Source organism: Ixodes scapularis, unplaced genomic scaffold, assembly GCF_016920785.2.
Source record: "Ixodes scapularis isolate PalLabHiFi unplaced genomic scaffold, ASM1692078v2 PGA_scaffold5__190_contigs__length_132052651, whole genome shotgun sequence".
Lineage (NCBI taxonomy): Eukaryota > Metazoa > Arthropoda > Arachnida > Ixodida > Ixodidae > Ixodes > Ixodes scapularis.
Window position 1 is genome coordinate 106,434,661 of NW_024609880.1, and position 18,393 is coordinate 106,453,053.

At 45.6% G+C, this 18,393-nt stretch overlaps 1 protein-coding gene across 2 annotated transcripts; it reads right to left on the reverse strand.

The window, feature by feature from the left end:
* Positions 1-1,148: 1,148 nt before the first annotated feature.
* LOC8032224 lies at positions 1,149-10,801 on the reverse strand. 2 transcript variants are annotated; one of them, XM_029981523.3, is made up of 4 exons: positions 10,226-10,801; positions 7,521-7,788; positions 6,311-6,526; positions 1,149-3,040 (listed from the first exon to the last, which is right to left on the reverse strand). In XM_029981523.3, exons 2-4 carry the CDS (start codon positions 7,778-7,780, stop codon positions 2,884-2,886), a joined length of 633 nt encoding a protein of 210 aa, XP_029837383.2. In that variant the 5' UTR covers positions 7,781-7,788; positions 10,226-10,801; the 3' UTR covers positions 1,149-2,883. The 2 variants fall into 2 exon arrangements, with proteins under 2 accessions (XP_029837383.2, XP_002409226.3); XM_002409182.3 differs by having other exon boundaries at positions 2,790-3,040; positions 6,311-6,517; positions 10,226-10,324.
* Between the last annotated feature and the right edge of the window lie 7,592 nt (positions 10,802-18,393).

The window sequence follows — 18,393 nt, forward strand, 5'->3', positions numbered from 1 at the left end:
GCATGCCGTATTGGAGCTATGCATAAACACACAAATGCCAATCTAAGACAATCGCCGACCTTTGCGATGTCTCCCTAGGCTGTTGACGGCAGGGGCTAATTCGTGTGTAATTCTGTCGCCGTGGCTTTCAAAAAGAAATATCAACATAGTAAATATTCACGTAGCATAAAAAAAGTAGAAACAATTGACGTGAGCTAATCTTTCGACACTTACCATAGAGAGCAGCCAAACCGACGTGAGCAGGTGCGTAAGGCGTTTTCAAAATATCATACTGAAGCTTCTGCCTCTGTCCTCGCTTCCGCGTCGACCACGCATAGATTATGTTTATAATTGAGAGAAAACATATCCACCGTCTCAGCGGCTATTGCGTAGGCTAAACACCGCAAACGTTTGACCAAGAGCTTCGAGAAATGGCACCACGAGCAGAGACGGACGAAGAGTGTTGTCTGCTCTCGTCGTCTGCTTCTGCATAGACGCAGAACTAACTTTAGAGTCGCTGCAAAGTTTTGAGGAACTATGTAAGTACTCGTTGAGAAGTGGGACGAGTCGAACCCGCGAGTGCAGCGGCCGTGCAACTTCAGGCTGAATCGAATGCGCCAGCTCCAGCACTGCTCAACTGTTTCAGCCAGTTGAAATGAATCTAACAGACCTAATGCATCCAGGCCCCGAAGCCGCATCAGGCGGTACGAAGATGTACGCCTGTTTCGTCAGTGTGTGTATAGCAAAATCTCGGTATACAAGAAACGTCTCTATAAAGCTACCCGTCACAACGGAATTTAGATCGGCTCACTAAGAATGGAGATGTCAAGGAGAAACTGCCCCCTGGCGCTACTTTCCCAGGATTTGTTTTCGGAGGCTGCACGAGGCATGTGAATTGGCGCATTCGAAGCTACTTGCGCACAGTAATGCATCAAGGGGCTTTAGGGTTATGTATGACTTACGGGAGCCTGTGGCGGCAGGCGACTGTCGGCGCGCTCCCCTAGGTTCCGAATGACGGAGCACAGCTCCGTCATGCGGGAGCCAGCTGAGGCATGAACTGTCTTGTGTAGGACAGTATATTTTTAACCGCCGAAATAATCAACAGGAATTTTTATCTGAACGAACTCATCCCATCGAAAGAGCGCGCAAAAGAGCGTGGAAAAAGCCAGTGAGAAGGCAGCGAATCCAAGGGTTTACTCAAATTCATTATACAGACGCACCTGGGACAAACAGCATATCTATACACAGTATACCGAAAGTACGAACACAAGGTTCATTAGCACTTCTATTTCGTCGAACCGCAGGGGTAAGATCTGGACCAGAGTAAACTTGTCAAAGAAACGTGACCTTTAGATTTATCGCAATTTGGAACACATAAAAGATCACAGGTCCCAATCGTGTGTGTGCGGAATGATAAGCCGTCGACGAGTTGTGAAAAATTCATACCCAGGGACAAGTTTTCAATCTTCTGAACCCAACAGTTCACGGAGCAAGAGCTGCAAAGGACAGGCTGCTTCGCGTTCACGAATCGCACTAGCAAGAAGAAAAATGCGCGTCACTCATAAGTCACCTCATCATTTAGAATCGTGTTTTACCAAAAAGAACGACTAACACAAACCACATATTTGCAATCTTGAACTCAGTTCCGGAACGGATTTCACCAAAATGTTGCCAGTGTCTCTAAGACCAACGACGAACGCAATTTCTGGTACACGAGGTTCCTGCAGGGTTTCGAAAATTCCAGACCCATCAGGAGCTATAGTATCGGTTATGCCGCTCAGTTTCGAGTCCGTGTGGACTGGCTCAACATTACTAACGTCGCGGGCGCACTGCCAATGCATAATACCGTCTGCAGACACTTTCTCAGGCGTGTTTCTCCCATTGGTTATGCAAAAACTGTCCGCAGATATGTTCCAAGCACACGTGTATATATATGGAGCAAACACGCCTCGGAGATTTCTGAGGCGTGTCCACAGATGAGTCTGATTATCATGTCTGCGGAGAAACTCCGTGTCGTTTTGTATGATGTACAAAAAGTGTGACCTTGGATTAACGGTTCTCAGTCTCAAACCGTTCCTGGATGAGACTATACGCGAAACCAACCTCCTTCGTGTAAGAACTTAAACCGAGATCTCCACGGCACAGACATATGCAACCTAACCAGGCTCCGCCTGACGCTAGTCGAGCCTAGAAAAAAATATTATACTCCTTTCTCGTTGAATTTTGTACCCCGTCATTTAGTGGAAGTAAGAAAGTAGTCTAATTCGGTACCAGGACGCACTTTTCAAATTATTTGGAGTCCACGTAATTTAGCATGTCGTTTAATTTGATTTTTTTACACGAGCTTCACAGAGATTAATTAATGATTTGGAGAAATGATGATGATGATCTGAGCGAGCGAAGCAACTTCACAGTTGAAGCTCAATATCGCCTTCCTTCAAATCGCCTTTGAAGTTGGACAAGGTTACAAATCTTGCCTGGCAAACAAAGGGCGTGCGCCCGAAACGTGGCTAATTTTCCTTTCTTCTTCCGTTTGCACGTCTTATCTCTCACGCTTTTAATTTTAAGGAAACTTACGCAAGCTGGTGACAAGTGAGGTTCTGGTTGGTGATTCGTTCTAACCATTAACAGCGCAAAAACAAAAAAAAAAAAAAAAAAAAAACAAGGACCCCCCCGTTGTCATGTCTCTTTCGTCTCCTCTGTTATCTTCCGATACCTCCTTTGTTTTCCTGGTCTTTTTTTGTACGGTTCCTTCCCGTCAGATCTTAACGGAAAAGTGTAAAAAGTGAAGTCAGCCTTGAAACATTCAGTGTCAGAAGAAGGTCCACCAGCGCGTACAAAGCATGCCTGGTTCTAGGTTTTTGTTTTCCATTTTAGCACTTTTCAGCGGCTGAGAGCTTCGTTCTATGGAGTTTTCTTCCTCGGATATCTAGGCGGCTTTAGTGGAGCGTCGCAGTTGTATTTGGTCTTGCAGCCACGAAGACCGTCTCTGGCAGCTATGAATAGATCCTGGTGCGGGAACATGGTTCCTTCTTTGCCTTTCAATGGCTTGGTGAAGTCCCTGCAAAGAGAATGTAACACATTCCACTTATTAAATAATAAATACAGGGCCAAGGGCAGCGCTTCCTACTATTCGAATCAACGCACGAGTTTTTTCGCATCTCAATCCTTCTACCAGATCTAATATATAAGTGTTTTTTTTTTTTTTTTCTAAGAGAGGAAAGGGGGGAGGGGAGCGGGGGCAACATTTTTTTAAGGGAACTTTCGATTTCTTTTCTCTATAGCCCTGGGGCTAAACTGGTTGCTACGGTGCCACTAAAAAGAGACAAAATGGGTTAATTAGTTAGGTAATAAACTTAATATAATTCATTACCGTTTTCTTTCTATTTTAATTTTTCTCAGATCCCGGAATGGGACAAGTATATGTGTGCTGTTTCTTTTGTTGTTGTTGTCGTTGATTATGAAAGCTAATCATCAAAATTCCGGTCCTTTTGTAATCAAACTGTTTAACAAGGTTGAGAGGATTGATAAATTCTGCCACACCAGCAAATGTGGTTCAGCGTGTTGGTTTCTAATTTACGATAAGGAAAGAGGACATTAAAGACAAACAGACAAGACATGACGTAAAACATAAAATAGCGCAACAGAAAGACAAGGACAAGAAGTATACAGGACAGGCTCTAATTCTTGTCTTTCTGTAGCGCTATTTGATATGTTTTACTAAGATGAACCAACTAGCCCAACAACGTACCCTACCAAGACATGACGTCGAGGCAAATCCTAGTTCTTTGCTCAACGTATGTCTAGTTTGCTTTTTACCATCGACTTATGGCCTAATTCCACATGCGCTGCAATTCCGACACTTCGCTACGCACGCGGCAGTATTTGAACCAAGAAATACCAACACCTATTTTCTTCAGTTAGTCAATTCTTATCTTTTTAGATTATACGTTCCAAAGATTTGTGATTTTCGCAACTGCCAAACGTCCCCTTGAATAACCCGACAAGTCTAGAAAAGAGCAGAGCCTATACGAACTGACATTTTACCAAAGGTCGGCTTCGCTCGAATAATTGTTCTGATGGGTTTAAAAAACAGCGTTTCTTTTATGCCTGTTTCCAAAGGAGATGAAATGCGACGTCGCAGTGGTGCGACACAGTGTCATGTAACGTCACGGAGAAACGGAACAAATGGTCCCGGAACAAATAGTCCCGGAGTAAATGGTCCCGGAATAAATGGCCCCGGAACAAATGGTCCCAAAACTAATGGTCCCAAGTACAAACTAGGAAAAAATAATCCCAGATAAATATTGTCAATCTGGGTTCGGCGTTTTCGAATAAATCCAATAAAATCCAATAACACTCGCCGGTAAAACATTTTACGGTTTCCAATTTATACGAAAAGCTTCGAATTTCGATGCTGGCGGTTGCGCAAACTTGTCCGGTTTTTATATTTTTCTGGGAAGCTCAGAAATGTTTTGCGCTGATTTTCTTTTTGTTTTTATTTAAACTTTTGTGCTACAAGCGTCATATATTAATATATTTTCAGCCCATATAAAAAAAAAGTTAGGTAGCCTCTCTACGACAATAATGGAATGGGGCTCGCTTATATAAATATACTGCTCAAAAACACTGCTATATAAAAATGATGCTCAAGAACAACTGCGAGGCATGTGACCGGGGATTCAGCAGCATAGTCGGGCATAGCCATCCAACTGTATGGAAGGAGATCGACGCTCTACGGGCGGAAGCTTTTTCCGTCTCTGTAAAAACTGCTCAGGGGGAGTTTTTGCGGAGAAGAAAACAAAAACAGCGCTGGTCAAGATGCAGCGCCGAGTGCAGACTCTCCCCACCCAGTACGACCAGGGAGCAAAGACGATAGGGGAATTCCTTCGAGGTGTCAGTCGCACTGTTCGGTTTTGAACACCAGGTGTAAGAGGTTAAGGCACGTCCATATATGCGTTATCAATAAATTGTATAATTTCTGAACATCTTGCCGTAAAATATAGTTTAACCTAGCTAGAGCAGTCGCTGATCTGGTTAAAGAGACATGGAGGAGCACCAAATGTGCATGGAAACCTAATGCACCTATAAAGGCATCGAGCTCCGCTCGTTCTGTGTGTTACCATCACGGGTCATGGCGAGATGGAAGTAATTCGGGTTTCATGGCTTCAACAGAATGACTAAGGGTACCGATTTTTTGTTTCAAAAGAGCCTACTGATACTATAAATATCCTAAAGCCCCTTATATGAAAATAGCAGTAACTCCTATATTATCGTATAAGGTCACTAAATTAACAGTTAGGAGATAACTGTTCTGACGATTTTGAAGAAAATTAAGTAACCGGCCTCAAAATATAAACGAGATCCTTCATTCTACCAGAAAATCACAGATTGCATAACGGATGAAATATATTGCATGCTGTATCTTAGTTTCTAAACGATATTCTTACGGGACCATTTTTTCCTACCTTGGACTTGGGACCGTTAGTTCCGTTTGTTCCAGGACCATTTATTCCGGGACCATTAGTTCCGGGACCATTAGTTCCGGGACCATTTGTTCCTACACCCAACGTCACGCCACGTGAAGAAGTGACAGATGACGTAACACTGCGTCAATTATACAACAATTCAGGTCTTCCCGCTGAATATAGACCGACACTTCCATTACAAACAAGTGAGCGTTTGCCCGTGCGCCTTGCAAACAGCGCCACCGCAGCGGTGCATGACGTCAGGGCAGCGTGTTGGTTTGTATAGCGGCGTAACGCTTCCCGCTAAGATTAGCTATAGACCCTTCTCGAAATTCAGTCTGGCCACTTTGGTCACTATCATCATCTGTGGAACGGCATCTGTGCCATACCAATGGCGCCCTTCTAGTGACTGATAAAGGAAAACGTTGAAGAGGCCTGTACATTGGGGGTCAGTACGACGCGACGTAGGACTGGAACACAAGGCCTGCGTAAGCGTTTATTTCTAATAACTCAGATTCAGTCAATCTTTGGGCGGCACAGAATCGGCTTTAGAGCACTTTGGTGTATAGAAATTTCTCGAGGCATCTGAGTGGGTTGGAGCTTTGGTCTGAACGCAGGTTTTTGGTCACCATCGAACTGAAAGTGATCGAGAAAGAACTCACACTGAACAATTCCTCGCGTGCCGTTGACTTGCGAAAGTGACGGTGCCGATACAAGTTCATTTCGGCCATTGATATGGCAAAACCTAAACTGTTTTACAAACCACCAGATGGCACTGAATTTCGGAAAGGGTCTGTTGAGGTGTTTATCCACGGAAGCACGCAATCTCACGGTTTGGCGGCCCAAGAAATAAAACCATTCACCCGAAGATTCCCGAGAAGATGTCGTCGAGAGGTCGGAGATCGGGCAAAAATCCCGCCTGGAGGGCCTCCCTCGACAGCTGACAGATGAACATCCTGCGGCAGGGATCGGGCGCCTTGTCCCAGCGTTGGAGGGCCTCTTGCGCCAGGGAGAGGAAAGCGTTGCTGTCTTCCTTGCCGCCGGTCGCGCTGCCGTCACTGCCCGAGGACCTGCGTATACTCCCCGAAGAAACCGGCCAAACTCTACTCAGACGTAGCTATATAGCCTCTAAGAGTAAGGTGCGCGTAGAGTGCCGGCACTTAATTCGCCGATTGCCTCGTGGGCACCGCCATTTTGTTGTCAGATGGGGCGTCAGAAAGCATAGTCGATTGCGCTTTACTTTGTCGTCGACGGTTTCAGCAATTATGGAAGACAGAAAGCCGTTTTCTACGACTTTAGATAAAGCCTCAAGTAACTGGAAATATTGATTTTAAGCACCAAATTGGCCGAAGTCTCGTTGCCCTGAAGCGTAGCTTATTTGGGAACTCTAGCTGTTCGTCTAAACTATAGGTTGACTAAACTAAGCAATAACTGATGTTTCGTACAGATGAGCATTTCTATTCACCACACGAAGCGTGACATTTCAGAAACGCTCCGCAATGAACCGACTTTTGTTTCACTGCGGTTCTTGAGGTGAAAACGTGCTTAGAAGCAATCTGGAGCGCAAGTTCGTAGGCTTCTTTTGTATAGGTTGTGGTAACGTCAGAACTTCGAGCTCTGATTGGCTTCGATTGGAGCGATTGGAGGACAGTGGTATAGACCTCAAGGCAGCTTGCTTTGAGGTATACCCACTATCCTTCCAATCAAAACCGTTCGACGTTCTCACGTCACCCCAACCCCTGCAAAGGAAGCATACGAACTTGCGCTCCGCATAGGACCTGAAAGACAAGGCCTGCGGCTTTTCCCCCAAACGTCATCACTAGTGGCCAACCACGCAACGCCGGTCGCGTCAGCGTCCCTGCCGGTGCGTCTCGGACGTCTCATAACGGGCGCGACGCTAGCACGCGGCGACACCAAGACGTACGCGTCAGTCGCTTTGCGACGCGTCGAGCTTCTGCGTGTTTGCCACTTGAGGGAGGTGGGGGTCCACTACCGACGACGTCACGCGCTAGACTTGTCTTCTACGTGCTAGCGGTATGCAAGGCCGCCTGCGCCTTTCAGAAGCAGCCTCACCTCTTCTGGCGAAACAGACTGCTGAACAACCCCGCCAGCGGAAATCCTCCGCCGCCGAAAAGAGCCACCAGAGCGGGAAGAACTGTGAGACCATAAAGCAGGCTGCCCAGTCCCAGTGTTGCCGGCAGAGCCCCGGCCACCAGCGCGGCCCTCGTGGCGGGGTTGGTCACGAGGGTTCCATTGACGTAGGGAGTCGTGGCCGTTGAGCAGGGCACTAGGACCAAGACAACCAAAGCTAGCTGGGATGCTCTTAGCCGCATAGCCGTGCCTACGGAACAAAAAATTAACAATCAAGGACACAACTTTACCACCGCTAAAAGCACATTTTGCAAGGAGAGATTTCTCCTGTACTTTGTTTCAGCTGAAGTTCAGACGCAGTCGATGTTACAAGCGCGACCATATAGTCCTGAACAATGCATGCACTGCACGAGCGATCGTGCTTGGCAGGGACGCTGAAAGCCCGGAGCTCGCGCTTGTAGCATCGGCTGCGTCTGTACCTAAGCTGAAATGAAGTACATCGTCTCGTGTTGCTGAAACATGCTTATGGAGGACAACCATACTCTCAAGTCAGACATGTGCACTCGTTAATCCAAAAAAAGTAGCTAAATACCGCTACTCGTTACTCGCTCAAAAAGTAACTAAATACGTTACTCTTTACCAATTCTCGAGAGGAACGCGTTGGATTACCTCAAAAGTGTCGATATACGATTATCGTTTCTTTGACGACCAAATACACAACTGCTTCTGTTTCAATGCTTATTGTTTTTTTTTTTTTTGTTTTTTTTTTTTGGGTAGTCGTTGCACTTAAGCAGTAGCTGCCTCTCGAAGTTTTCATCAGCTATGTTTCCCCGCTTCATTGAGAATACATCTCCGGCGACGCTGAAGAGTCGTTCTACTGACGCGCTCGAATAAACGGCAGTGTTTTGCTTCAGGAAGAGCTGGTTAATCTGGGATTCCCCACTCTTTTGTTTTCTCTGCTTCTAAAATTTCAAGTTGAATATGGGTTCTGTGCCTTCGGGCGTTGGCTACCTCTGGGTTTACATTCAGTCTTTACACGATTCTAGAAGGTTCAACCAACGAACCTTATTATGTTCTCTGGGTGAATGACATTCCAAGCTCTAGAATTCGACTCACGTGTTCAGCGATAAACGTTGCTATACCGTTTTAATATTTAGTAGTTTGTCGGGTTGCCCATCTGCCTTTGTCGCAATAGACGCTTACTCAGGCTAGAATTAAAACGAGGCTGTTTAAGCGGTGTTGTACACGTTACTCCTCAAAAGTAACAAAATGTCGATACACGTTGCTTGGCCTTAACTAAGTACGTTACTTGGCCTTAACTAAGTATACGTTACTCGGCCGTAACTAAGTACGTAACTCGTTCTTTTTTCTAAAAAAAGTAACTAAATACCTTACTCGTTCCCAAAAAGTAACTAGATAGGAGCAACTAGTAACGCGTTCTGTACATGTCTGTGTCAACTGTTTCAAAGGCCTCATTGAATTGACGAGATAACAAGGTCACCCTCTTGCCTTTTTTTTTCTTTTTTTTTTTGTGTGTGTATTTAAATTAAGGCCATAGAACGCTCAAAGCAAGCGGCTTCGATGAAATGGTAATAAATGACTTGCACGTGACATCATCACGTCATGCCGGTGGTCATCTCTACTTGTTTTTGTCGAGGAAACCAAGTTAGGCGATACGAAAGGTATGTTGCGGAAGGAACACTCCTTGACACTGTTAGTGTGAACAAACCATCGACAGATTTCTATTTTTCTTTCAGTGCTGAAGGACTACCATCAAAGCTACTGTTAACTCTTTCTCGCGTGGGTTGAAACGTGGTGGCGCCAGTGTGCAAATAGCCCCCACCCACTTCCGTTTCTCAACTAGACGGAGGGGTTTCTGCAGTATTTGCGAAATCAAATATACACGCTATCTTCTGGAAACGGCCACTTGCATAGCACTGTCAGACTTATTTCACTCCTACAATAAAAGAATGATGAGTAAAAAAAAAAACTAGGAAATATGCGTGCACCGGAAGTGTGCCAGAGCTACCCAACAGATGGCGCCCGAGTTTGTTGCCAAACAAAAAAGGGGCGAATAGTGGCGGAAAATGCTCACTAGAGGTATTTAAACCAAGTGGTAAATGTTGAGATGCACACCAGAACCATTTCAAAGCGAAATGAGAAAAAAATGCCGAAGTCGCGTTCGTACTAACAGTGTCGCTCAGTGTACGCTATCAGCAGCAAGGCCACCAAAATACAAGGTAATGTGAGGTCAGTGCAAGCCATGTAAATGGTACACACGTACGTGCACCTGGTGTTACTATAGACCCGCCATAGTAACATCATTCTTCGAAAGGACGAGTCGGTACACCTTCGCAACAGCACCTATCGCACAAAAGCAAATGGAGCGTAGTCGGAGACCAGTAGATGCTATGCTTCCAAAACTCACATGTTGTCTTTCGCCGGGTTTTGGCTGCGCGTCTGACGAAGTGGTAAGGACAGAAAGCTCCCCCTCAAGGTGGAGCATCCACTTGATTTTTAACCTGTCACCGGCTGTAATTTGTCCAGGTGCAGTATAATCCCATCCTTATCAAAGGAGTATGGGAGTACCGCTCAAAATATTACACAGCGACGAACACCAGAAATAAATTAGCATGTCCGAACCGAGGTCCTAAAATTGTGACTATTTCGTAACCGGCGTTCCTTACCTGACGCAGGTCTCTGGACAGTCCCCGACCGAAGAGCTTCCGAGTTCAACCAGCGGGTCTTGGAGAACGCTCATCTGAAGACCTCACGAGAGGAGGTCCTTTTATAAGCTTCAGACATCCCCAGTGCAAGGGATGCGCACCGTTGATAGCGCTTGTCCGTCACGGGCCGCGAAGCAGCGGTGACGCCGGCTGATGTCACACGAGGGCATATGGTTCTAACGTGGTTTCCTACACGCATCCCCGTTGCCATCCCATTCTCGATAGCGTGTTTGTCTCAAAGTAGTGGCAATGAGACGCAATATATAGTTGATAAATATCGGACTGTTAACGTTGACCTCTCCACAGGGTTATGATGTGCTAGCTTCGAAAACGTAGACATTTACGCCATAACTTATATATCAATCGATCTTTCTAACGATCTTTATTTGGCCATATATCTCACGTGAACATACAATTATCTACATAAGTATCTGTGGCCTGTACCTAGGATCGTAACAAGGCTTCGTCAGATGGAAACAGTTTTAATAATGAACGCATATGCTGTGTTAAGGGCTCTCCTCAAGTAAAAACTAATAATATCTAAGCCAAGACATGATAAGTTTCCTTCTTTTTTTTCCTTTGTCAGCGATATAAAATGTTTAGAATATGTTTATGTATCGTATCACAACATTGAATTAAATCAAAAGAAATGTTTACACAAGAGCTGCACAGATATCTAGTGCCTCTTTTTTCTTGGCCAAAGTTATACAATTTGAATAATACACTTGTACATTGTATCAATAATACACTTCCACATTGTATTAAAGGCTTTAAAATAGTGTTTACAGAGGAAACAAACAGTTTATATGGCTCGTTTTTCTCCCCCCCCCCCCACCCCCAATATTGATTACCTTCTCTTTCACGCGTAACCACCTTTATCAGAGCATAGTCTGTGGGGGGGGGGGGGGGGGGGGGGAGGTTTAGCTCTCTTATTTGTACAGTCTTTCACAATATAAAAGACACATTTGCCGGGGCAGTTTATACGGCGCATCTAAGCACACGCTGACCAGAGGCACTTTATTTGTAGAGCTAGAATCGAGCCACTGTTCATTTATTTCCTCGACCCATGGCAATCTGGGTCTGACCCGACCGAATGCTGCACAGCCACCTGAACTGCCACGTCGAATAGGTATCCTATATTGTAGGAGACTACTAATTCATTTTGGTATTTGACGCAAAATTAGCTAAAAAGTTATGTTTGTCCAAAAATGCAACGTTTTCCATATTGCTGCCTATAAAATAATCTTATTATCTCGCATTCGCAAAAACATTTCATACTAGTAATATGTCATTTAGAAGGGCTGAATGAAACATTTGGAGGCAAAGCACTGGAGCGTATGTTTTATAGCACCTCTATCCACTCCTTTTTTTTATTTTTCATCATCATCTATATTAGATATTGTCAGCGACAGGATAAGTACAAAGCAGATATTCAGCCTACAGCATGCGTTCGATGCCTTCCATCGTGCTTTGCCTGCGCCAGCGCAGAAGTGTTTACGAAGGCAGAAAGTTCGCGCTGAGAGTGGAGCATTTACTGTACTTACTAACCTGCCATCGACCATAGTATTACCGTCAATACAAGTGGCCCCGTAGAAGAACCAGAACTGGAGAATTATCTTTAACCATCATGGGTTTAACTTGCAACAATGGACCTTTTCCACATACCGACGGCACCAGGCGGTGGCTGCACGAACTAAAAATCGAGGAAGTGACCTACCTGCGCTACCAATCGATAATGGGAGCTACGCTACCAGTTTCTTCGCTCTCTGAGCAGCGGCGCCTGCCCAACGCGACTTTAAAGAGGGGCATCCGTGGCGTCCACCCAAAAGTCGTGTTTTCCTTTCTGTTGACGTTCTTTTTTTGTGTAACACAATTATATATATGCTGCAGCTACGTGTTCTACTCGCTGATATACAGCCTCCTTCCTCGATTTTTCGTTCCGACTTCCGCCGCTTGGCATCGGGCGCTCGCGCGTGCGCAGGACACTTCTCGGAAAAGGTCCATTGAATATCTGATGTGTTGACTCCTACCCCTTATTGCAGAGTTTATGATTCCGAGGCGTAATCGGAAATATGGCTGAGCCATACGGCTGACTACACACTTCCGAAATGAAAAACTCACATCTTGCTCTTGCAGGGAAAACGGGTTAGTCCGTCCCCGAACGGACTGTCGAGGCCTGAGTGGGACGATAAACAAAGTGACAAAAGACGTACATGCTTCCCAGAGCGAGACCAGAGGATACGGGCATCTAGAGAGGCTCAACGCACCTGCTCGAAGCGTAACGAACCCCACCCATTGCCGATTCATCACGACCCAAAGCGGAGGGGCTGCCATGTAGACGTCATAACCTCCAAAGTCGACATTAAAATAAATAATAATCAACTACAAGTGATTCTAAATTGTTTTGTAGAAGAGTGGTGCTTCATTCGGAGCACATGAGTGTGGGTGCTTGTTAAATTAGTTCATGGGTTTGGACAAAACATACCACATTTATCGGCGTTTTGCACGTGTTCTTCACATTATGGGTCGATTGGGTCGGTGTAATGCACCTGGCCCTTTTCCCCCGTGAACCGCAGTCGATATCGCGGCTTTGACGCGTGACGCTACGTTCCGGTTGACGCAATCACCCTGAAATCACATTACACTACGATAACTAAAAAAAAATCCTCCACGTTTAGAAATACGTAATGAAAATTGCGCCAGCTGGCATTAATTTACACTAAAACCGCATACGTCACCAAACACGCGCTCCAAAATTTCGAACTGCGCACAGCCTGTGAAAACTCCTTTTGGAAAACGTCTAACGGGAGTCACCACTTGCTTCTTCAACTTTAGAGTCCCCAGTGCGGTAGACTCTTAGCGAACCGTCGCGGAAGGTCAGCTGTCATTGACCTCGAGGACGCCAGTCCTCAACAAGTTCTTCAAAACATCTTTGACTCCATACGTCTTCGTGATTTTGTTCGATCTCCCACCAACATTCCCTCTGATTTGCGGCGCGTCAATGAATATCCGAAACAAGTCGCATCCCCAACGGTGCACGCGAACGTACGACGCGAAGTAATGACGCAGCACGTTCGACCTTAGCCTCTTGAGGTTTTACCGTTCGTCACCCATGCCGAGCCTATCCGACGACCAAAGACAAAGACGCGTCCTTCGGGCTCGGCTGGAAGAACTGGGCGGGCGCGTGCCTTTGTCGGGGCGGAGGGCTCTCGTTTACGAAGTCCATGTAGGTCACTCGGAACCGAGACTTGGTTCAAGTTCACGACTGCACGGGCCGCCATGCGTTGAGATACGCGTCGCGCACGACGATGATGCAGTCGCGGAACGCGATTCCTCGACGCCGCTCGAGTTGTCCGTACTCAAAAGCGTGCATCCGCGCGTTCTTCGGCATTGTGTTACCACGTCGTTCGCTCAGAAAAGTGCGAGAAAGCGCGACTGAACCACGACAAACGCGTGAGAAAGGCCTCTCCGTTCCTATCGTGTTTTATCAGCTCGTATTGTGGGAAGAAGGGCAAGACGTGCACGGCCGTTACCGAAACCGAAGTCCATAGCTCGAACCTGTGATGGTCGAGTTTTACGGGGGGTGTGTTACCGGATTCCCGATACGCTCGATACGCATATACGGCATCGTTGCGCACTGCCCCTCCATGCGTAGGAATGGTGACGTGAGTATCCGGAAATTTTATCGTGTCTGTAGGGCAGCTTTCTGCTTGAGCCCCTAAAGGCAACGTTATTACATTGGCTCAGTTACGGAACTTCTCATAGATGCTGCATGCACGAGCAGTACCCCCCCCCCCCCCCCCCACCCCTCACTCACCACGACTCGCCTCCCGTCGTTCGACGCGCCGGACGGCTCCTATGGTAACTGCAGTATATTCTATGGAAAGCGTACGTTTTGAATCACGGCGTCTAGGAGACATTTCAGCTCTTCTCTATGGAACGCACAGTTATGAAACCAAGATCTAGATGGCGCTTCGAACGACGGGAGGCGAACTGAAGTGAGTGAGGTGGGGTACTCTCCTCCGCGGGAGTTCCACAACTGAGGTAATCTAGTAACGTTGCCTAAAGGCAACTTTCAAATGCCGATATACCTCTCGCGAAAAGAAAGACGTGTCCTACAGCGCATCACTCGAGCATCCTCGTCGTCTTTATTTGGTAGTGACTACTTCGACGTCCACTTTCAGAATAGTTTTGAATATAATTTTGACGTCCGTGACTCCACTTCCTGAAGACATAAAAATATTTTTGAACGTTCTAACGTGCACCGTCAAAATATTTTTCTAATTATTGTGACATATCCAACTAAGAACTTTGGAGCTTCTGAGTCCGGACTGGAGAGCGATCAAAGGTAGCGGTAAAAAAAAAATATCATCTTGCTTTCAGGCAGCGTCGCGGTTCGACACGCATTTTCTGAAAACAAATGTACTACAGCCGACTGCTGTTTTTGGCATTTTAACTAATGTCAAATGCAAAAACGAAAAAAAAACTTTCAATTTACATTAGTTACACGTAACTTATCAAAGCTGAATGCTGGGCTAGTTGGTATTGGTCTTGGGTTGCCAAAGGCATGGTAGCGCTTTTTTGGACGAGGACAAAAGAAAGACAAGACAGACACGAGCGCTGACTGCAACTATTTAACCAACATGGAAATGAGGCATATATACACGCTTCGATCCTATCAATCAGCCAACCCCAGGCCTTGCCGCCACTTGCATGAACTGCACCTCCTTATCGAACAGGTCGATAGATGCAACGCTGACACACCCCAGCCCTGCCCTTTTTATCTCGTCCGCTTCGAGAATCTCCCTAACAGTTCTATTCTTATGTTTAGCTAGTACTGAGCATGAGTCGAACAAAGGTTTGCACCCGCAGTCACGGCAATGCATTGAAAGGTGACCGTCCCGGTCACGACTGCAATCCTTTGTTTACTCCTGGCCTCATCTGGACGGGTGTTGCCCTTTGCTCAAAGCCTCTTAAGGATCACCTCCGCTACCGACACCAGTACAGCCTCCGGGTAACCAGCCACCAACAGACGTTCAGACTGCTCCTGGACACTCAAATGTGTCACATGGTGACATGACTTATGAAGGGCATTTTTGAAACACAAATTAACAATCCCTCTTTTAACCAGTTTTGAGTGGGACGAATTAAAAGGCAGCAGGGGCTTGTTGGCTCTAGGTTGATACATCCAACATACATGATTCTCGAAGAAAGTAAGCCTGATGTCGAGGAAACGAATGACACCATCTGCCGGCACCTCATGTGTAAGTTTCAGGGGATGAAGGGCGTCACTAAACATAGTTAAAAGACTATCCACCACAGAGTGGAAATGTGTCGAGTCATGGTTAAGAAATACTAAAAAATCATCAACAAATCTAAAACACTTCCTGAACGATAGGCTCCGGGAACATAGTCTAAACATCAAAAACTATCGGGACGGTCACCTTTCAATGCATTGCCATGACTGCGGGTGCAAATCTTTGTTCGACTCATGCTCAGTACTGGCTAAACATAAGAATAGAACTGTTAGGGAGATTCTCGAAGCGGACGAGATAAAAAGGGCAGGGCTGGGGTGTGTCAGCGTTGCATCTATCGACCTTTTCGATAAGGAGGTGCAGTTCATGCAAGTGGCGGCAAGGCCTGGGGTTGGCTGATTGATAGGATCGAAGCGTGTATATATGCCTCATTTCCATGTTGATTAAATAGTTGCAGTCAGCGCTCGTGTCTGTCTTGTCTTTCTTTCTTTTGTCCTTGTCCAAAAAAGCGCTACCATGCCGTTGGCAACCCAAGACCAATTACACGTAACGTTTGCTCGGTTGTGCCAAACATCACAAAGTGCGGCACCGCTGCTTTTCATGGTTTAGTTTACGTGATTTATATAGACAAAGGAGCTGATTGCCGTGTCATAAAATGTGCAGTTAATTGAAAAATTCGTGTGTCTTGTACAACCACGCCAGAACCGTTGATCGTTCGCACCGATCAAGAAACATCAAGGAGGCAATGTTTGCATTCACAACCTTTCATTTAACATCCCGATCGTTTTGTGGTTAACCCGCTTGTTATACACCAACCAAACAGAAAATCTGAACCAAACAACGAACGAAACCAGGTTAAAAACAGAGGGGGGGGGGGGGGGGGGGAGCCAGACGCAAAGCGAGACTGCAACGGCCAGGGCATTAATAGGTATTAATAATAATAATAATAATATATTTTATTTTCTAATAGTGTCCAGAAACGGCCACGAAGGCCTACTTATTGGTACACTATAAACAAAATAACCATCACATTAAAGATGCGTCTGTCTGTTGAGGCACAGGTTGAGTCACAGTTCAATAATCAGGTCTATGTGGAAGTAAGGGAAATCTTGCTAATTTGAAGGAAACTTTGGGCACCGTATATATCTGGAATTGTATAGGTCACTTATGATTATTTTATTTTTTCGAGATAACATCGAATTTCAGCGGCTTTCGCTATGTTTGGGTTATCTCCCCGTTTGGCGGTTTCTGGTGCAACCATGTGGCAACACTCCATCCAACGTTTCTTGGCCAAATCAATTTTCACCGCCCCTGAAAACTATGGCGCAAGGTACCAGCCCACGTTGGTACCAGCCAAGTCGAAGAATTCCAAAGCGCCACAGTGCCCTCTCAAAAAAAAAAAAAAAAAAAAAAGCTTGGGTACAAGAAGAATTATTACAATGCCTGTGACTCTTAATATTTCGTGAAGTGCCCTCATGTTCCGTGTGTTCGAGTTTGAGAACTCTCGCTTGTGTTACGCCTTTTGTTTTGGATTGACTATTGTAAGAAGCGCTAATGAAGTCAGTAAAGCAGTCTCATGTTCTGATGACGTGCATAACATTTAACGCAAAAATATGGTTTCATTCGTCAGTTTGAATCTCCCGGTAACACTTGCTTTCGCCAGATTTGCTTCGGCCACGGTTTCGGACCGATAAACTAACTTATTGCGAAACGTACGCGAGGCGTAAAAGCTATGCGTAGAGCAAGTCGTCTGCTTCATGTGCAGGGGTCGTGGTGACGTCAGAACGATGCCGAGCTTTGATTAGCTTTGGTTCAAAGGAAAGTGGGTAGACCTCAATGCTAGGTGCCTTTAGGTCTACCCATTGTTTTTTCAATCAGCCAATAAGTATCCGGCGTTCTGACATCATTGCAGCCCTTGTGCAAGAAGCAGACGACACTTGCGCTTCGCATATAATATATTTCTCACAGTAAAAATTGAAGCGATGCAGAAAACAACAAATATTTAGAATTACATAATTATTTGGACAAGCGGGGGAAATTTCAGCAGAAATAGGGAAATTTTGACTTTCCGTGTTGGCAGCTCGGACGATATGAAAACACAAAAAGCGTGCCAAATTTCTGTGTTACGTAGTGTACGCACTTACATTTGTTATATGCAAGCAAGACAAAGGGATATCCAGCTCGCCTTTGTTGTAAATTCAAAATTTTAAGTGAGACGCGTGCCGAGATGCGAGCTCATAACGCTCAGCAAGAACATCACTATCGGGCGTGTCATGTCCGAAAGGATCAATTGTCGAGCCAGTCCCACACACTGCCAACTAGGACCGAAACTTCTTAGGCACGGAACAGATGAATCCGCCAAACGCCAGCACAACACCGACAACACCATCACCCACCCGCCACCTCTCCTCTTTAACTCCTTTCTCCCCCGCCCGTGCGAGTCTTTCCCCGTCATGGGAGAATAACATTTCCGCACGGAAATTTCCCCCTTTCCCGTAATTTACAATACAACAACAACAACACCAAAAACTAAACAGGACGAAACTTCAAAACGGTTGCCGCTGCGGCGGCTGCCGCATTAAAGGAGGACGTCGAAATAATAAAGCCACTATTTTGACACTTTACGGAAGTGACGTCACAGACGTCGAAATAATTTTTCAAATATTTTGACGGTGGACGTCGAAATAGTCACTGCCTTTTTATTTCCCTTTATCAACGATAACGTCGCTTGTGAAGCGTAGTTCATGCATGCATGCGAAGAAAACTCGGCGGTGTGAAAATCAGCGAAAATTGCTTTTTATAACGAACCACGCCTTCAAAACAAAATTGCTTTTGTAATGAATTACCCATTTATAACGCATGTATCAAGTGTAT

What these genes read in the sequence shown, in the direction of transcription:
- LOC8032224 (XM_029981523.3), bottom strand. Translation starts at nt 7,780, where the DNA reads ATGCGGCTAAGAGCATCCCAGCTAGCTTTGGTTGTCTTGGTCCTAGTG. An exon ending in AGTCTGTTTCGCCAGAAGAG is followed by an intron (nt 6,527 to 7,520) that starts GTGAGGCTGCTT and finishes TTCTTCGGGGAG; the next exon opens with TATACGCAGGTCCTCGGGCA. An exon ending in ATCTTCTCGGGAATCTTCGG is followed by an intron (nt 3,041 to 6,310) that starts GTGAATGGTTTT and finishes TTCTCTTTGCAG; the next exon opens with GGACTTCACCAAGCCATTGA.